The sequence below is a fragment of the Equus caballus genome, chromosome 12 (genome assembly GCF_041296265.1).
Source record: "Equus caballus isolate H_3958 breed thoroughbred chromosome 12, TB-T2T, whole genome shotgun sequence".
In the NCBI taxonomy this organism is placed as follows: Eukaryota; Metazoa; Chordata; class Mammalia; order Perissodactyla; family Equidae; genus Equus; species Equus caballus.
This window is the reverse complement of record NC_091695.1, coordinates 38928601-38947195: the sequence shown is the minus strand read 5'-3', so window position 1 is coordinate 38947195 and position 18595 is coordinate 38928601. Positions and strand designations below refer to the sequence as shown.

At 53.0% G+C, this 18595-nt stretch overlaps 2 protein-coding genes across 18 annotated transcripts in view; one reads left to right on the top strand and one right to left on the bottom strand.

The window, feature by feature from the left end:
- Positions 1 to 20: 20 nt before the first annotated feature.
- On the bottom strand, positions 21 to 11520 carry BEST1 (bestrophin 1). Of its 7 annotated transcripts, none has more exons than XM_014729609.3 (11): positions 10872 to 11520; positions 9642 to 9829; positions 8075 to 8169; positions 7363 to 7596; positions 6570 to 6724; positions 6097 to 6174; positions 5601 to 5753; positions 4268 to 4348; positions 3813 to 3964; positions 1437 to 2087; positions 21 to 390 (listed from the first exon to the last, which is right to left on the bottom strand). In XM_014729609.3, the coding sequence occupies exons 2-11, from the start codon at positions 9791 to 9793 to the stop codon at positions 372 to 374; spliced, it is 1770 nt and encodes a 589-aa protein (XP_014585095.1). In that variant the 5' UTR covers positions 9794 to 9829; positions 10872 to 11520; the 3' UTR covers positions 21 to 371. The 7 variants fall into 7 exon arrangements, with proteins under 7 accessions (XP_014585095.1, XP_070086104.1, XP_001502420.2 ...); XM_070230003.1 differs by having other exon boundaries at positions 7363 to 7636; positions 10872 to 11488; XM_001502370.5 differs by having other exon boundaries at positions 11227 to 11487.
- A 2721-nt stretch (positions 11521 to 14241) lies between these two features.
- The window catches only part of RAB3IL1 (RAB3A interacting protein like 1), a 45549-nt gene continuing 41195 nt past the window's right edge, over positions 14242 to 18595 (top strand). For 3 of the 11 annotated variants that reach the window (XM_070229992.1, XM_023654193.2, XM_023654190.2), the window contains exon 1: positions 14256 to 14835. In XM_070229992.1, coding sequence (XP_070086093.1) covers positions 14807 to 14835 — 29 coding nt within the window. In that variant the 5' untranslated portion in view covers positions 14256 to 14806. Of the gene's footprint in view, positions 14836 to 18595 lie in introns of all 11 variants that reach the window. The other 8 variants (XM_070230000.1, XM_070229998.1, XM_070229995.1 and 5 more) reach the window with 7 other exon arrangements.

Here is an 18595-nt window from a genome sequence, read left to right as displayed (position 1 = left end):
ACTAATCAAAATGAGACACCTAGGAGGATTTGTATTTATTAAACTCCTTAGTTTCGGAAAGATACCAAGGCTTGGGTGTGCTGAATTCAGAGAGGGCTTGAGGACTCCTGATTCTGAATTCGATGCTTTGAATTAATATTTCCAGTAGCTTGTTCTAGCTATGTTAGGTACAAAAGGCATTTAAAGGCTGAAGTAGTCCTGAAACTACTGATTTTTCTTGTCCATTAAGCTAACCCATTTAATTCAGGCTGTCATGGGAATATATTCTTCAGTGTGGACAGCTATGTGGCTATGACTGGATCAGTGTCCCGCTGGTGTACACGCAGGTAGGACCAGGCCGGTGAAGCATCCATCTCCCGTGGGAAGCAGGCTTAGGAATGTGCTTCATCCCTGGTGAGAATTTGAGAAAGTTCACAACATGAGTATGGAAAAACCTTATTTCAATACTAACAGCTGCAGTAGAAGGGCAAGGGTGGAGACGTCTTAAATCTTAAGACCCAAGGGTAGCTTCAGGAGGCTGCAGCCACCTGTGTCCTTGCTAACAACTACATTAATGTCCTTTCCTAAACAAGGTGATCGGTAAAAGTTGGTCTAGCCCTACAAGCAAGACAAGATTATGGCCCTTTTAAGTTTTCAATCACAGAGCTGTGTATTCTGACCACAGAAGCAACTGCGAATCTAGAAATGGGAAGTTACACTTCCCCCCTACATCATGAGTGGGGGTGGGGTAGGGTGGGTCTAACTGGGTGAGTATCCAGGAAATCAAATAAAGGGAAACATCGGGCAGTTTTGTGACAGCTTTGGACTGACCTCAAGGAAGCATAAAGCACATTTAGGTTCAGAAGCCTTTTCGTGAGGTCCCCAAGGTAGTAAGTTACCCCCAAGGGACCTGGAGCCTCCCCATCTGCCAGTTCCCGGGGCGGGGGGGGTGCCACCCTTTCCAGGAGTGCTTCAGGACCCCTGTGGGTGCTTGTGGGGGAGTGCTCATAGGCCATCTCCCAGCTAAGCCTGGGCAGAGAGTTGAGATCTGGGGCTACAGCCTAGAGCCCCCAGTTCTGCCCCACAGTTCTGTGTCTGCCACCCCTGCTCAGAGTGAGCTGGGTCCAATGATAACATCTGCCCACCCAAACCTGTGCTAGTAGCCCTTTCTCCAGCATCACTCCTGTCAGTGCCCCCTCATCTTCCTTCACCTGGGTTCCAGGGAAGTCTTGGTGATGTCAGGCTGTCGGGTTTAATGAGCAAAAGTCCCCAACACGTCCCCAAGGCCCCTACTGAGGTGGCCAGGTATGTGCCCCAAGCCAGTGCTGGGCACACATGCTCTGGCAGTGATGGAACCGTAGGAAATGATGCAAGAAGAGTAGGCTCAGAGCAAGGGAGGCTGGTGAGGGTTAACAAGGGAGGGGAGGCCGTGCCCTGGGTTTGGGTAGAGGACAGACCTGTTTTCCAATGCCCAATAGGGATCGCCATGATCTCTGAGTATGGTGTGTATGTTGCTTGTCGACTGTTCCAAATGTGGTTCTCTGAGATGACATTCGGGGGCCTCTGACATATCCGTCAGATTAAATTCGACAGTTTTCCTCTTCAAATGACACAATTCTGGGTGCTCCATTGAGGCCCCAGGACTCTCTGGGAGCACTTCAAAACTCCTCTTGGTCCCAGGCATCACAAGCTGTAGGCTTTGATCTTTGACACTGCCGTCTATGCCTGAGACTCTGCAAAGACTGGAGGGCGCTGACTGTCCGGGTGGGAAGATCATAGGCGTGTGGCTGAGCGGTGTCTGGGGGGCGCTGTGGTAGCCCGACCTCCCATACAGTGCAGCGGACTTGAAGGCGTCCTCCCCCCTAATCTTCCAGGCCTTGCTGTCTTCCTGGTCCCTAGAGTTCTGTCTGGCCCCCCCGAGGTTCTTGAGCTGGCCCTCATGGAGAAGGACTTCTTTCTTGGGCCACAGTAGTTTGGTCTTTGAGTTGGTCCTGGGGGGATGGTGGTCATGGGACTGGAGCCCTAGGAAGCGGCCAAGGATGCCAGGGTGAGCGCCCTCTTCCTCCTCCTCCTCATTTGGCTGGAACTCCATCTCTTCCTTATGCAGACTGGAAAGAAGCAGGAGACTAAGCGTTGAGTGGCGGGGACAGCAGCCTGACCTTATTTCTCCCTTCCCCCCGCTCCTCTCCCTCCCTCTGGCCCAAGGCCAAGGGCACACAGTTTTGCTCACAGGGCCCAGACTCTCCTCTCTCCTGATCCATCCTGTACCTCCCGATTAGTCCCTCCTGCCCCAGCTCTCCTCACTGTTCTGTGGCTCCCTCTTGCCCAGGTTAACATCCAAACTCCCAACCTGGCATTTAAGGGCTTCCTCTTCATCCCGCACATCTTCCCTTTAACACCCCTTACTCCAGGTAATCTCAACTACTGGTCCCCAGGTATGGAGGGTGAGATGAGGCCCAGGAGTGACTCTGGGCAAGCCAGGGATTTGTGGTTCCAACTAGGGAGCAGCCTCCACAGGGAGAGAAGCCTGGCTTCCTGGGAACCCACAGCCTTTCCTCTGCAAGAGAAAGCCCACCTACCCACAGGAGTGGCCTGTCCTTGCCAGTGTCCAAATTCTCCCCATGCTTCAAGGCCCAGGCCCAGCTGGAGGCTGCCTTCTGGGGGGGGGCCAAAGGTGATCTCTCTTCCACGTTCTGCCCCTTTCCCACGCATCCAGTACGTTATATTGTGTATTCAGAGTTTGGGCCTTGGGTTTGAGCTCCCTTACTAAATTGTGTGTTCCCTGGAGGCAAGGTCTGTGCGTTACTGCTCTCCGTCACTCACCCTTCCCTGCCCCAACCTTCAGCTGCTGGAGTACAGACTACGTAGAACTCAAAGGCAACCTCCAGAAATGTTTCTCACCTAAGCAAGCCTCCATTCTTCATTTGATCACTTTTCCAAACCGTCCTCACACCGACTAGGGAACTCTAACTAATTCTAATTTCAGCTTAATAGGATATTTGGTTCTTAAAAGGGCAAGAAGAGAGAGCTGAATACTATGGAAGAAAAGCTTGATGGTGTGCACCCTGACATGGATCAGTCTCCAGGGTCCTCTCTGTCCTCCCAGGGAGAGAGGGCTCCCTGAGGCAGCCCTTCAGCTCAAAAGGGATTCTGACCGAAGCAGGGAGACGGGACCCATGGGGAGGAAAGTTTGGCTGCTGTGGGTGACGTGAGGCCTTTACTCTGTAGCAAAAAGTCTACCCAGAAAGCAGCAGTGATGAGCAGCCTCCTGCTGGGACATGCTTGCTGCCCCTCCCGCATCCCAGGGAACTTCACTTCCACTCCCCATCCAAACACCCTGGCTTATCAGAAAACCTAGTCTGGACCAGAATCGGGAATCAGGCCCTGACATCCCACCAGCGTCACTGATCACTGACTGCCCTTGAATTACTCCCTTCTCTCTCTGTGCCTCAGTTTCCAACTCTGGACATGAGGGTCTTAGACTGGAGGGCCCTCGAGCCCTTCCACCTTCAGGAGTCCTTAAGCAGGTCGAGGTAAGGGGTAAGGGTGTGGAGGTGGAACCAGACACACCTGGGCCACGTGTGTTGCTTACTAGCTATGTGACCTTGGGCTAGGCAGTTTACTTAATCTCTCTGAACCTGGATTTAATCATCTGTAAATGGAAGATAAACCAAGGTTACTGGGAGGAAAAAAATGGCTAATAGATATCAAGAGTATAGTGCCCGGCGCTCAGTAGGCACCCGACATGTATTAACCAGTGCCCTCCTAAGTTCTCAGGCAGGCCCTTGTACAAGGGGATTGCTACCCACTGAGTGGTTCCTGCCACTGCCCACCTCATGTTGAAGGTGGAGCCAAAAAAGGAGGGTCGACGAGACTGGGCAGAAGCGGCCGTGTAGGGGGGATGGGGTTCTGGCTCGTTCCAGTACATGTCCCGCTCCATCGGGGGCAGGTCCTGGTGCATCTCGTCCACAGCCAACAGGGACACCTAGTCACCAGGGACGGAGGGAGAAGTCCAACAGAAAGGTCAGCCCAGGCAGGACCCTGAACTTGCCAGATGACTTGGAGAGGTCACTTCCCTCTCTCTGGGCCTCCGTTTCCCTACTTGTGAAATGGAGAGACTGACGCCTACCTGCAGCCTCATAAGTTGGGGTGAGAATCCTGTGAGTGAATGGTTGGTGGGGGTGGGGGGCAATTCACCGTGAGGCCACCCTATAGAACTGTGGGGTCCCCCTCCCTGGGTCCAATTTGGGGAGGGTCCTTGGGACAGGCCCCATCCCTCCCTCCATACCTGCAAGCTCCTGTCGACAATCCAGTTGGTCTCAAAGTCATCATCATCCTCTCCAAATGGGTTGATGAGTTGCTCTGCCACCTTGGGGGTAGGCGAGGTCTGGAAATCCTCAGCTAGACCTCCTTGCAGCCTCGCTTCCCACCCCTTAAATCTCAGCTCCTGTCATTTCCACCCCCCTCCTCCATGACACCCTTTCTGCTTGACCCCTGTCTCCAAAGTCACTGTGCCAGGGCTCCGGCCACCCAAGCCTGTGGAGTCACCACCTTCAGCTCCCCTCACTGTATCTCACCTGGAGCTGCCTAATTCTATTCATTCGCTCATTTACTCATTCACGTCTCCAGATATTCACTTATTCATGATTTCCTAATGCAACAGAGGCATACCCTGAGGCTGTGCTGAATAAAAGGTGGCCCAGGCAGGCAGAGCCGTGGGCACTAACCTCTGAAACGCCCTGACAGAGCCCCGCAGAGGCGATGAGCCGTACTGCGCTAGGGGTGAGGGGACACCCTGCCAGCCACTGGGCACCGCTGGAGAATTCCAGGCAGCAAAATGTTGTGATCTGGTCTCCTTGGTAGAAAGCAAAGATAACTGGGGGGAGGAGGGAGGGAATGGATCTGTGTGTGTGTGTGTGTGTGTGTGTGTGACATGGACAGGAGAGAGGGACACCCACCACCACGACTACCAAAAGATAAAGGAAGAGAGGGAGAGTGGGTGGGAAAGAGATGGAAACATGAAGAGGTGGAGAGAAAAGTGTGTTATTCAGAACCCCTGTTAGGAAGAGTAGTGGGTGTGGTGGGAAGGAAGACTTGGCTAAGCCCCTGGGGTGCAGATGAGACCCCCAACAGCCAGCTTGAGTAAGAAGTGGTGCTACGCTGTCTTCTAAAGAGCTGGCGCTGGGGGTAGATAATTAACCTCAGGGCTTTCGTTTTACTAAGCAAACGGGACAAATTTGGGACCAGAGCCCAATCGCTGGGGACGGTGAGAAGCTGCCTCACCAGCAGGGCCTGCCCCTGCCGCTCTTACTCCATGCACTCCCCTCGTTCTGGAGGAACATTTGGAGAACATTGTCTAGACGGACCGAGCTGTCCCTCCGTCTGTCCGATGCCTGCTAAGTTGGGGTCTTGGGTGAAAGACTGCAGTCAGACACAAGCCCCCAGCAGGTCCCACTCCTCTGCGTCTCGGTTTCTTCATATGTGAAAAGAGGAGGGAGGAGCAGATCCAAGAGGTGCGATGGGGGCGCCCAGCGCCCTGCTTTCCTCCTTTGAGACCCGCCTCTCCTGGCTGGCCACGCCTCCCCTGGCCACGCCCACAGCCTTGTCCCAGAGATGCTCACCTTCAGCCAGCCAGCGTAGAAGAAGAACTGCAGGAACGTAAAGACGGGTACCACGAGGTCCAGCTCGTGGCCGGGGTAGGCCTTGGCTGGGTTCAGAAACTGCCGCCCAATCAGGCAAGCCAGGAAGAAGCTGTACACCGCCACGGTCACCACCTGGGAGGGAACGGAGGCGGCGGCAGAAACGGGCTAGGTGGGAACCTGGGGTCAGGAAGCTCCCTAGGCCGGGAGGACAGGCTCCAGCTTGCACACTCGGGTGACCTTGAGCCTCTGTGGTCTCGTCTTTCAAATGGGGATAATCACACTGCCTCCACTGCTGGACCAGACAGGAGCCTGGACCCTTCGAACTTGGCAGTAGAAAGAACCTGCAGTGTCCAGGCCTGTCTCCCAGGGTGGACCTCTTCCTTGGCCTCTAAGTGAGCCCTTCCCATCACAGGCTGCTTCCTGGGTCCTCCTAGCCTGTTTCCCAAAGGGACTGCTTCACTGGCCTAGTCCTCACCTGCGTGTACACCAGCGGGATACTAATCCAGTCGTAGGCATACAGGTGTCCACACTGAGTACGCAAGGTGTTCATCTCCTGGGGGGAGGGAGGGAAGGTTGAGGTTCTGGCCACCACCTGCTTCTCCCAGGCTCACCCCCCAGCTCTTCCCCAGGTGCCAGGATCTGGCGCTCATGGTTCAGCCCTGGCTCTGTGGTCATGGGCTGCTCAGCTAACCTCTCTGTGCCTCAGCCTCTTGATCTATCAAAAAGGAACCAGGATCTCAGAGGCTCTCTTTAGAGAGGGGATGGGAAGGGAATGCGGGGAAGGGCCACCTCAGGCTGTGGAATCTTGTTGGAAAAGATCCTATAATCCCAAAGCAGGCTCTAAGAAGACCCTCAGGAGCTCAAGCCTTCTTTTTGTAGGAAATCTTGCTCCACCTGGGGCACAACCCGCCCCACTCGGCAACAGCCCCATCTGTGTAGTGGGCTCACTTTCAGCAAGCTCTGGAGCAGGATAGGGTCCCGGATTCGACCTCCAATCCAGGCCTTCACTGACAGGTTGGAAAACCACACCCAGGGCACCCAGAACGTGTTGTGTGGCAAGCTGAATTTTTCTAAGTGCTTGTGCTCCGCGGGGGTCATAAAGCCTGCGGGGTAGAGAGAAGAAGGCAGTGGATGCGGAAACCTGCAGAAGGAGTGGCTGTCGGGGCGGCCAGGCCAGGCCCTGCCACGGCCCAGGATTCAGGCCCAAATCCCTACTGTGCCCAGAGGAAACTCGGGGCTCCTTTGCCATCCTCTTTCTTTCAGCAAATAATTAGAGTGCCTACTATGTGCTGAGCACGTGAGAGGGGTCTGTCTTGTTAACCAGGACCAGGTCAGGGAAAGCCAGAGAGGGAGGCTACAGATGTACAGACTGGAAATCGGAAAACAGGAGGGGGAAAAGCAGAAGGAGGTAGACCCTAGCTCCTCACCAGTTCCCTAGGCCCCACCACCGTCCCTGCGCCCGGCTCCACCCTCATCCCTAAAGGGTCCTTAGCGATATCTCAAACCCCTACCCTCCGAGGGCCAGTTCCGGGCCTCACCCTACCTTCAGGCACCTGACTCTGCCCCCCCCAGCTCGACCCCCAACCAGGTCTCGACCCCGCCCCGCTCCCGCTCCCGCACCCGCTCCCACCCAACCCTCAGTCCAGGGGCCGCTGGCTCCACCCATCTCCAGCTCCGGCCCCGCCCTTGTCGGTGTCCGGCTCCGCCCACGGCCCCGCCCCGGGCCGCTGGGCCCGCCCACCTGCTTTCACCAGGTGCTGCGAGCTGGGAAAGCGCTTGTAGACGGCGGCGCTGACGCTGCGCAGGATGAGCACGTTGCCCAGGTTGGCGTAGCGCATGAGCGTGCGCCGCAGCAGCCGGCCCTGCTCGTCCTTGCCCTCCACGAAGCCCGACACCAGGTTCATGAGGCGGTCGGGCCACGGCAGGTTCTCGTACTGGTTCCACCAGCGGGTCACGACCAGCGTCACGTAGAAGCCTGGGCAGGAGGGGCGGGGGGCGCGGGGCGAGGGCCCAGGCTGCGGCCAGAGCCGAGCGAGGGCCACGCCTCGGTTTCTCCATCTTTCTAACGGGAGCGGGCCCAGCCCCAACCCTCCTGCAGGGCGCTCGGGAGGGGGAGACCACCAGAGCCCCGCATGAAGGCTCAAGAGCGCCGAGTTCTCTCTCCCGGGCCCCCCTGCCCATCCCAGAAATCCACCAGGACCCCTCCCTCCTGCGCAGAGGCTCCAAGGACCAGAATGTTAGCGCTGCCCTCAGAAAGTGAGATCTTGAGTGCTCACTGCAGGAGTCCTTCCTAATGTCTAACTTCAGTCGCTCTGGCTGGAGTCTCATTTCCCTGAACTACGAGAGGCACTGACGTGCCACTGGCCTGCCTTCCCCCCAACCCATCCCAGCTCCCCGTGGCCTGCCCGTCTGGAGCAGCCGCCGCACCCCGACACCCGCAAGGGGGACCTCACCCAGCACGAAGGAAATGGGGATGAGCTGGATGTAGCTGTCACAATACAGAGTCAGCTTCTCGAACATCACCTGCTGGTCGTCTGTGAGGGCCATCCTGAGCGGGGTAGGGTGTGTGGAGAGATGTCTGGGAGGAGATGGCTGAGACGGGTCCTGGGTCCAGCCAGGCCCAGGGTAGGAGTGTGGCTGTCTCTGTGCTGCCCCACATCCTCCCTGTCCCTTTCGCTGGCCCAGCGCCCCTCCTCTGGCTTGAGCCTGGTCCCACTTTTTCTCTGGCACACCAAACCCCAATGGAGCCTGTGCCCCATGGCTGGAGGAGGCCTCCTGGGAGGTTTTCTGTGAGGTATAGGAAGGAAAATCCTGCTGAAGGGTCAGTTTTAGGCACCGCTGACCCTTTTAAAGAATCCAAAGGACGGCTGCTTAAAAACTGATGGAAACAAAGGGTGTTTGGTCTTTCAAAGATGTATGGGAGGGAGTGCTGAGGAGGCAGAGCACAGAGGGTTTTTAGGGCACTGAACATACTCTGTGTGATATTATAGTGATGGGTACATATCATTGTACATATGCCCAAACCCAGAGAACGTACACCACCAAGGGTGAACCCTAATGTAAATTGCGGACTTTGGGTGATAATGGTGTGTCCATGTGGGTTCATCTATTATAATAAATGTACCATCTGCTTCAGGATGTTGATAGCGGGGGAGGCTCTGTGTGTGTGTGTGTTGGAGGTGGCAGAGTATATGGGAACTCTCTGTACCTTCTGCTCAATTTTGCAATGAACCTAAAACTGCTCGAAAAAATAAGTAATTTTTTTTTAAAAAAGTATATTGGTGCCCTAGGAACAGCCAAAGGAAACCAATGTATTCTGTGATTAGTATTATTATTATGAACTCAAGAATTTTATGTATTTGATATTTTTCAATCTGTTGCTGTCATTAATGCTTTTTCCATTTAAAATGCTATCTTAGGGCTGGCCCGGTGGCACAGTGGTTAAGTGCGCACATTCCGCTTTGGTGGCCCGGGGTTCACTGGTTCCAATCCGGGTGCAAACAGCACCACTTGGCAAGCCATGCTGTGGTAGGTGTCCCACATATAAAGCAGAGGAAGATGGGCATGGATATGAGCTCAGTGCCAGTCTTCCTCAGTAAAAAGAGGAGGATTGGCAGCAATTGTTAGCTCAGGGCTAATCTTCCTCAAAAAATAAAAAATAAATAAAATGCTATCTTATATTCTGTGATTATATGTCTTATATTTTATTGTTTAAATAAACATTTTTATTGGGGAAAAAAATACAGTCTAGGCCTGTGAGCTTGTGTGGGATTCAGGAAAACAGGCTGGCTGAGTGGGAGCAGGGAAGGTCTGGGTTCCAGGGCCCCTCCCGGGGTTGGAGGAAAGGGTGTCTGAGATGCCCTCCCAGTCTGTCTCCTTCTCTCTCCCCACCGGACCCCCGGGCTTGGCCAGGAGCTCAGCTCAGCCTTAGACGGCTCTGAATGGCCCAGAGGCCCCCTAGGAGTTCCAATCCCCAGCTGCACCCCTCCCGGGCCCCGGCCCAAGCCCATCCGCCTGTACCTATAAATGAAGCGAATGGTGTAATAGCTGAGCAGGAAGATGAGGAACTCGCCATACAGCAGCTTATAGATGCTGCCCCGCCAGCACAGCAGTAGGCGGGAGAAGGAGCCCAAGCGGGCGTTAGCCACTTGGCTTGAGTAGGTGACGGTCATGGCCAGGCACCAGGCTGCAGCACGTGGGCTTGGGTCCTGGGGGACAGGCAGAGAGGGACACTGATGGGGGACCGGGAGGGAGCAGGGGCCTTGGTCAGAGCTAGTCCCTGCTCTGGGCCTCAGCTCTCCCGTCTGGACACTGGGGCGGGGGGAGGGGGTGATGGCAGGGCAGGGGATGAGGTGGCCTCTAAGGCCATTCCAGCACTGACTGCCTGTGGGAGGTGGGAAGCCAGGGAAGGGAACCCAGAGGCTGCTCATAGCCTTGGCAGGGAAGACACAAATAGTTCTGTGCCCTTAAATTGTGTGACAACGGCAATGACAGCAGCAATGTCCACACACTGGGCTCAGTCCTCTGAGGCAGGCAGTGTTCTAAACTCATCTTGTTCATCCACTCCCCAAGCTCCCTCAACCAACCTGGAGCAGGAATTGGTAAGGAGCCTGCTCAGTCTTGTCCACCACCCTGTGCCCAGTGCCCAGAACAGAGCCTGGCTGGTGGAGATGGTCAAATAATACTTTCTGAATAGTGGCCCCAGGACCTTTCCACCTGCTGATCCTCTTTCCCAGGGAGATGCTCTCCCTGATCTAATTGTATGGCTCATTCCCACTTCAGGTCAGCTCAGAAAGGATATCCCCCACCACCTACCTGGAAATAGCATCCCATTGCCACTGGCACTCTCTGCCTCCTCACCTTGCTAGATTTTTCTACGTAGCATTTATCATGTTATATTTGAAATCACATTTTGCAGGCTGCCTGCTTGTTTACTGCCTATTCCCTCCTTAAAATGGAAGCTTCTATTGTGTTCTCATAGGAGGTGCTCAATAAAAATTTACTGAAACAGTGATTGACACCCACCCTCCCCCTACTTGCTCTGATGCAGCCACAGTGGCTGTCTCTGGGCGCCCGGTGCACACCAAGCTCATTCCCACCTCAGGGCCTTTGCACAGATGCAGAGTTGCCCACACACCTGCACTCATGCTGCCTGTGTGTATACATCCCAAGCACGTATGCAGGGACAGTCATCCACCCCAAAGGCCCTCAAAGCCCCAGCCCAGCCCGCCTGCGGCAACCCCTACTCACAAGTGGAGCTCCAGGATTGTCAGGCGATCCCACAAAAGGTCTGGCTACTGGACTGATGGGACTCTCTGGGGTCCTGTGGCCAGGGCCCCTGCCCACACTTAGGGGTTGGCGATGCCCACGTCTGTGTTAAGCGGTCACTTGACCCCCTAAGCCAGGGCCTCCACAAAGGAACCCTTGTCTTGGCCCCTCCTCTTAATCTGCCCTTAAGCAGCAGCCAGCACAGGGCCCCTGTAATTCCTTCCTGGGAGGGCGTGGGGCTGAGACCAGGGCTGGAATTTGGGGCAACCCCCTCCATCATGGGCCCTGCCAATCCTGCCATTTTTCTCTGGGCCCTGAAATCCAGACATTAGGAGACCTGTTTCTGTGGTCTTGCAGGGAGAGCTCTTGGAGGCGGGGCCGCGGCCCTGGACCTCATCTCCTGTGTCGGGAGCTACCCAGACCGGGGGTATCTGCTCAGGGCCTATGGGGCTCTGGCAGCACTGTGGGTAGTGGACCCCACTGGACCCCAGTCTAGAGGTCCTGGCTCTGCCACTTGGGTGTAGTGACCCTGGGTGGGCCTCTGCTCCTCTCCAGGCCTTAGTATCCCAACCGGAAAAAGATGGCGTTGCTTTAGAATTCGATCAGCTGGGTAAGAGCGAGCGAATTCTGCATGTACAGATGAGGGGCTCGGATTGGCTGCTGGTGACGTCATAGGTTATTCGGGCTGTGATTGGCTGGAGAGACCCAGCGAGTAGGCAGCTTCCGAGCCGAGGGAGGAGAATGGGGGCAGGGGGCTGCTGTGTGCGGGCCGGGCCCGGCGCGGGATGACGCAGCAGCTCTGGTGTTTCTGCGGCTAGCTCCCGGCCGGCCCGTGTGAACCGGGAGCATGTAGCCAGGTCCCCAAGGGAGCTGCTTACTATCTCAGCAGCTGGTTCCATACATTTTAATGCGACAATCCAGAGGCAGAGCCCTCCTAAGCCGCTGGAAGTGATGGGGGTCCGGGACGTGCTCCTCTTGTATTAAGTGAAACCTCGAGGCAGCAGTGGCTCTTGGTCTTCAGAGGCCGTAAGAATGGCCTGGAATGTTCGTTAAACGCACAGCGTCTCAGGATCTTTCTCCAGAGTCTCATTCTGCCACCCGGAGGATGCTGCGTTGTTAACAAGCACTGTGGGCATCAGGAGCCAGCGATCTTCAGACCACACTTTCAGAACGGCTGATTTACAACGGGACCTCGAGCCTTAAAATAATTCCATCCCCTCGCTCCCTTCTCCCTCTCTGACATACTCCTAAGTGTTAAAAAAGCTGAGACTGCGGGCTATTTTTGTGCACATCATTTTAAGGAGTCTCTTCAGAGATCAGGGACAATGGGACCAGCCCTGTGGCCAAGCGTTGAAGTTCCCCACCCTCCACTTCGGCAGCCCTGGGTTGGCAGGTTCAGATCCCAAGTGCGGACCTACTCCACTCATCAGCCATGCTGTGGAAGCATCCCACATACAAGGTAGAAGAAGATTGGCACAGATTTTAGCTCAGGGCTAATCTTCCTCAAGTAAAAAAAAAAAAAAAAGGCTTAGCAGGGTTCCTAGAACAGAGATCAGGGACAGTGGAGTATTTGCTGCATCCCTGCCTCCCAAGCTGGGTGGGGAGGGGAGGGGTGTTCAGTTGAGTCTCAGACTCCTCGTCTGTGAAATGGGACAATAACACCTACCTCTGCAGCTGGTGACAATAATGGACGGGAAACGTTTTAGTCAACTCTCCAAACCAGTGATTCTCATGCCCAGCCTCCTGTTAACTCTGCCTGGGGAACTTCCGCAAAGCCCTGTGTGCCTCTGCCCCGCCCCTCCAGATTCAGTTCGTCAGGACGGGGCACAGTCGTTGAAATTTTTTTAAGTTCCCCGCGCGAGTGTAATGGACGGTGTGGTTGAGAATCTGTGCTGTAAGGGAGTGTTTCCCTACTTCGTATTTACTCCCTCTTCCCCCACCAAAGCGAATCAACACTCGAGAGAGCGCTTTCCATTTAGCAGATGATTAACAGATATATTTTTTAATTAAAATTGAAACAAGTGCGGGCACCACGCCTGGTATGCGAATGCTCACTCTTGTTTTAGTTGAAGGAATAAATGAAATACCTGCCTTTTTGTGGGGTCAGATTCCTGCCTCTCCTGTGGTGGCCACTGGAGGGCGCCCTTGACCAGCTGGCTCTGGCCCCGGAAGCCTGGTCCGCTGATCAGAGTCCGCGTGGACCCTGGATCTGGCGCTGGATGCCGCCTTCACCTCCTTGACCCTGACCCGCAGCTATAGAGCCATGAGAGGGAGTTGGGAACACTGGAGTCCTCCCTCCTTTTCCCCTGAACTGCACGTTCCTTGGCAGTATCCCCCAAATCCCACCAGGACTAGCTGACAATGCTGCCGCCACCCCCCTGCCCCTTCCAGAGGCCCCAGGATATGCCCACGGACATCCATGAGCTCCTGGCTCCACCTCAGCACTAGGACAGGCACACCCTGGGCGCCAGTCAGGGTCTCTTTCACTGGGTCTCTGCTGTGAAAATGTCCCCAGCCAGCCAGGCACAGCTCAGGCACACGGAAAGGCCACAGCAAGCTCTGATGGAGCCATGCCATGCTTGGACAAAAGGCCCCAGGATTGACCCCTGCAAGGACGGGGCCCAACCCAGTCAGGGTTGGCCTCTTCTGCTTTCCATTTCACAAAGGAGTCATTCAACAAACCATTTCCAATACCCACACTGAACCTAATCCTATTCCTGCCTCCAAGAATTCACAGTCAGATAAAAACCAAGGAAACGAATAACTCTAACACAGAACGTCAAGGCCTGTTATCTGTGCCAAGTGCACAGAAGTCAAGGAAACTTTTACAGAGAAGGGAGCATTTGAGCTGGGTCTTGAGGTATGGGTAGGAGTTTGAGCTGAGCAGGATAGAAGAGCATTACATATTAGGGGAACAGCCCATGAAAAGTCACAGAGGTGTGACTGAGGGACAGTTCAGCAAGGCATTATTACCCACATTTTACAAAGGAGGATGCTGAAGTGCGAGGCCAGCCCTGTCCAAGGTCACACAGCTATAAAGGGCCAGGTTGGGACAGGAACCTGGGTCTTCTGATTTTGAATCCTGTGCCTTTTCCACTGCCCACCATCACCTCTCCAGTGGAGGTCAGTTTCAGAGGGGCGGAGCCTTAACCCATTAGGGTGGTGGTCTCAGCTGGGGTTGAAAGGAGGTCCAAGGGATGGGGGATGCACAGGAGAACCTTTGACGGCAGCAGAGCCTGTGCTCCTGAGCCCCCCAGCAGAGAGCCATCTCTGGGGGCAGGCAGAGTAGAGCTGGGACGATGGGTGGAGGTTCCAGAGGCAGAATGCCATGGCCTTCTCATCTAGGGTCACCATGGCAACCGGAGCATCACAGAGGGCCTGCCACTGTGCCCTTCCAGGCCCTGCCTCAGCTGGGCAGAAGGAAGAGGACCCAGCTGGGCTGAGGGCAGTGGGCAGGGGGCCCTGGGGTGGGCCAGCCGGGCCTGGATGCTGCCTCCAGGCTCTGTGTAGGGCACCCGCCAGCCCACACCCCTCTCTTGGGCCAATCCCAGAACGAACAGGACAGAAGCCAAGAAGGACAAGGCCGCTTGGCACAGCGGGACAAGAGAGAGATCTACTGCAAGTCCGGAGCCTGGAAGCAAGACACAACAGCACCTTTCGCCTGGGGCCAGGCAGCCCTGGTCCCCGAGGGCTGGGTAGACTCAACATTCAGAGATGAACACATAAGCTCTGGCCCCTGCAGAAAGACAACAGGGACCAGGAGAGGCGGGGAGAGGCTGGGACACGCCTGGGTCCAGCTTCACCAAGCCCAGTCGTGCCAATGACAGTGAAGTAGCATGGAATAGGCCGGAGCCGGCCCAACTAGAGGCGCAAGGCGACAGCATCCATCACAGCCTTGGGGAGAACACTGGGAACTCATGGACTCTGCCCCGCTGAGGCCAGCCAGGTGAGGCACAGACCCCGTCTGCACCCCCCTCCCCAACCAGCTCAGAACTGGGACTCATGGGCAGGCCTGGAGGGGGAACACCCCAGGCAGGCTCCTCCTAGAGAACAGCACTGGGGGTGAGAAGACCTGGATGCTGTCACACATTCACTATAATTCATTAGCCTCGGGCTTCCTCGTCTGTCGAATGGGCATGTTAGCAGTTTCCCAGGCTATGAGAGAATGAATGGCTTCCCATCCAGCCGCCCATTTTGCACACAGAGCAACCAAGCTGTAGAGAAGGAAGTTGACTTGCCTCAAGTGACCAAGAATTAGAGTCGGGGCTGGGAGGTATAAGAAGGTCACTGTGGAGGTCAGAGCTGCGTGTCACTTCACTGTGCCAGGATGGTCCTGCTGTTCGGTTCCCAAGCGCACGCTAAATGCCACCTATGCTTAGCGCTGTGTTAGACATCGTGGGAGGGAAAGAAGAGAAGGAACAATGGTTTCCCCAGTGCCTTAGCATTTACTGGGTGCCAGGCCACCCGCTAAAAGCTTTTTAGAAATGATCTCATCTCATCATCAGAACCGGGGAATAGGAGGTGTTAGCCGCCTGTCATGGGTGGACGTCCAGAGAGAGGGGCCAGCCTGGCAGCTTAGTCATTAAGTTCGTGTGCTCCGCTCTGGCTGCCTGGGGTTTGAAGGTTCAGATCCCCGGCGCAGACCTAGTACTGCTCGTCAAGCCACGCTGTGGCAGCGTCCCATGTAAAATGGAGGGAGATTGGCACGGATGTTAGCTGAGGGACAATCTTCCTCAAGCAAAAAGAGGAAGATTGGCAAGAGATGTTAGCTCAGGGCCAATGGAAGGAAGGAAGGGAAGGGAGGAAAGAAGACCCAGAGTGAAGACTTACCCAAACCTCCACTCAAACCCAAGCCTGGGGGCCGGCCTGGTGGTGCAGTGTTTAAGCTCCCACGTTCTCCTTCAGCAGCCCGGGGTTCACCAATTCAGATGCAGACCTATGCACCACTTGTCAAGCCATGCTGTGGTAGGCGTCCCACATATAAAGGAGAGGAAGATGGGCATGGATGTTAGCTCAGGGCCAGTCTTCCTCAGCAAAAAAAAAAAAAAAAAAAAAAAGAGGAGGATTGGCTCAGGGCTAATCTTCCTCAAAAGAAAAAGCCCTCTGCCTGGTCCAAAGTCCTTGCAATATGACTCTGCAAAATGGTTGGAGTGAGGACATCTGTCAGAGGTGCCCTAAGTTAGAGAGGCTTGCTTCAGATGATGACAAGAGAGATTCAAGTGTTTTATTGTACTACATGTTTATGGTAAACAGTTAGGAAAATACAGAGCAGTAAAAAAGACAAAAATCACCAAAGGTTATCATTTGGAAGTATTTCCTTCCAGTTTTTTTTTTTTAATATTGAGGTAATATTCACATACTATAAAATCACCATTTTAACTGTTTTAAATGTACCACTGAGCAGCTTTTAGTTCATTCAACCATCATCACCACTGTCCGGGTCCAGAACATTTTCATCACCCCAGAAGGAAACAGTCCTCACGCTGTCCACTCCCCATTCGCCTCTCTCCCCAATCTCTGACGACCGTTAATCTGCTTTCTATCTCAATAGATTTGCCTGTTCCTCGCATAGCTTGTCCTTTTGTGTCTGGCTTCTTTCATTTGGTGTAATGTTTTCAAGGTCCATCCATGTTGTAGCATGGATCAGTGCTTCACTTTTTGGAGGGTTGAATAATATGCGATTGTATGGATGTACGACAATTTGTTTATTCATTCATCAGTCAATGGACATTTGGGTGGTTTCCATTTTGGAAGCTATTATGCACATTTATGTACAAGTTTTTGTTTCAACTTCTGTCCTCACTTCTTTTAGGAATATACCTAGGAGCGGAATTGTTGGATCATATAGTAATTCTATAGTTAATTTCTTTTTTCCTGTGGAAAATCAGCCCTGAGCTAACATCTATTACCAATCTTCCTCTTTTTTTGCTTGAGGAAGATTAGTCCTGAGCTAACATCTGTGCCAATCTTCCTGCACTTTATATGTGGGTGGCCACCATAGCATGGCTGACGAGAGGTGTATGTCTGCACCGGGGATCCGAACCTGCTAATCCGAGCCACTGAAGCAGAGCACTCTGAACTTAATCACTACGCCACCGGGCTGGCCCCTGTAGTTAATTTTTTGAGGGACTGCCAATCTGTTTTCCAGAGTGGCTGTACCATTTTACACTCCTACAACTACCGTATGAGGGTTCCAATTTCTCCACATCCTCACCAACACTTGTTATTTTCCTTTTTTAATTTTTAATAAGCCATTCTAGTGGGTGTGCAGTGGTATCTCATTGTGGTTTTGATTTGCATTTGCCTAGTGACAGATGATGTCGAACATCGTCTCATGTGCCTATTGGCCATTTGTGTATCTTCACTGGAGAAATGTCTATCCAAGTCCTTTGCCCATTTTTCAATTGGATTGTTTATATTCTTATTGTGGAGCTGTAAGAGTTCTTTATATATTCTGGAAACTAGATCCTTATAAGATATATGATATGATTTTCAATATTATCTCCCATTCTGTAGGTTGTCTTTTCATCTTCTTGAGAATGTCATTTGATGTACAACAGTTTTTATTTGTGATGAGGTCCAGTTTATTGATTTTTTCTTTTGTTGTTTGTGTTTTGGTGTCATAGCTAAGAAACCATTTCCAAATGCAAGGTCTTGAAGATTTACCCGAACGTTTTCTTCGAAGATTTCCAGAGCTTTAGCTCTTACATTTAGGTCTTTGCCTATTTTGAGTTAATTTTTGTATATGGTGTGAGGTAAAGTGCCAACTTCATTCTCTTGTATGCAGATATCTGGTTGTCCAAGCACCATTTGTTGAAAAGATTCTTTCCTCATTGAGTGGCACTGGCGTTCTTGTTGAAAGCCGGTTGACAATAGATGTATGGGTTTATTTGTGGACTCTCAATTCTATTCCATTCATCTTAGGTCTGTCCTTACATCAGTACCACACTGTTTTCGTTGTGTAGTTTTATAGAAGTAATGAAATTGAGACGTCTGAGTTCAACTTTGTTCTTCCCTTTTAAGGAGGTTTTGGCTATTCAGGATCCCTAGAAATTCCATATGAATTTTGGCTTAACTTGCCCATTTCTGCAAAAAAAAAAAGGCAGTTGGAATTTTGATGGAAATCGCACTGACTCTGTAGATCACTTTGCTGTCTTTATGATCCTAAGTCTTCCAATCCATGAACATGGAACGTCTTTCCATTTGTTTAGGTCTTCTTTAATTTCTTTCAACAATCTTTTGTAGTTTTCAGTGTCTAAGTCTTGCATTCCTTTGTTAAATTTATTCCTAAATATTATTTCTTTTTGATATTATCATAAATAGAAATTTTGGGGGCCAGCCCGGTGGCGCAGCGGTTAAGTTCGCACGTTCCGCTTCTCGGCGGCCCGGGGTTCGCTGGTTCGGATCCCGGGTGCGGACATGGCACTGCTTGGCAGCCATGCTGTGGTAGGCGTCCCACGTATAAACTAGAGGAAGATGGGCACGGATGTTAGCTCAGAGCCAGGCTTCCTCAGCAAAAAGAGGAGGACTGGCAGTAGTTAGCTGAGGGCTAATCTTCCTCCAAAAAAAAAAAAAAATAGAAATTTTGTATTTTTTAATTTTCATATCGTTGATTGCTAGTTATAGAAACACCACTGATTTTTGCATGTTAATCTTTTATTCCACAACTTTGCTAACTTTGTTTATTAGCTGTAATAGTTTCTCTG

Bases quoted from the DNA above. Each gene is read 5' to 3' on its own strand.
- BEST1 (XM_001502370.5), bottom strand. From the start codon at position 11,286: ATGAGGTCCAGGGCCGCGGCCCCGCCTCCAAGAGCTCTCCCTGCAAGA. The intron at 6,725-7,362 runs GTGGGCGGGCCC...TCTACCCCGCAG, and splicing joins GCAGCACCTGGTGAAAGCAG to GCTTTATGACCCCCGCGGAG. The intron at 2,088-3,812 runs GTGGGCAGTGGC...GCTTCTTTCCAG, and splicing joins GGCTCCACCTTCAACATGAG to TCTGCATAAGGAAGAGATGG.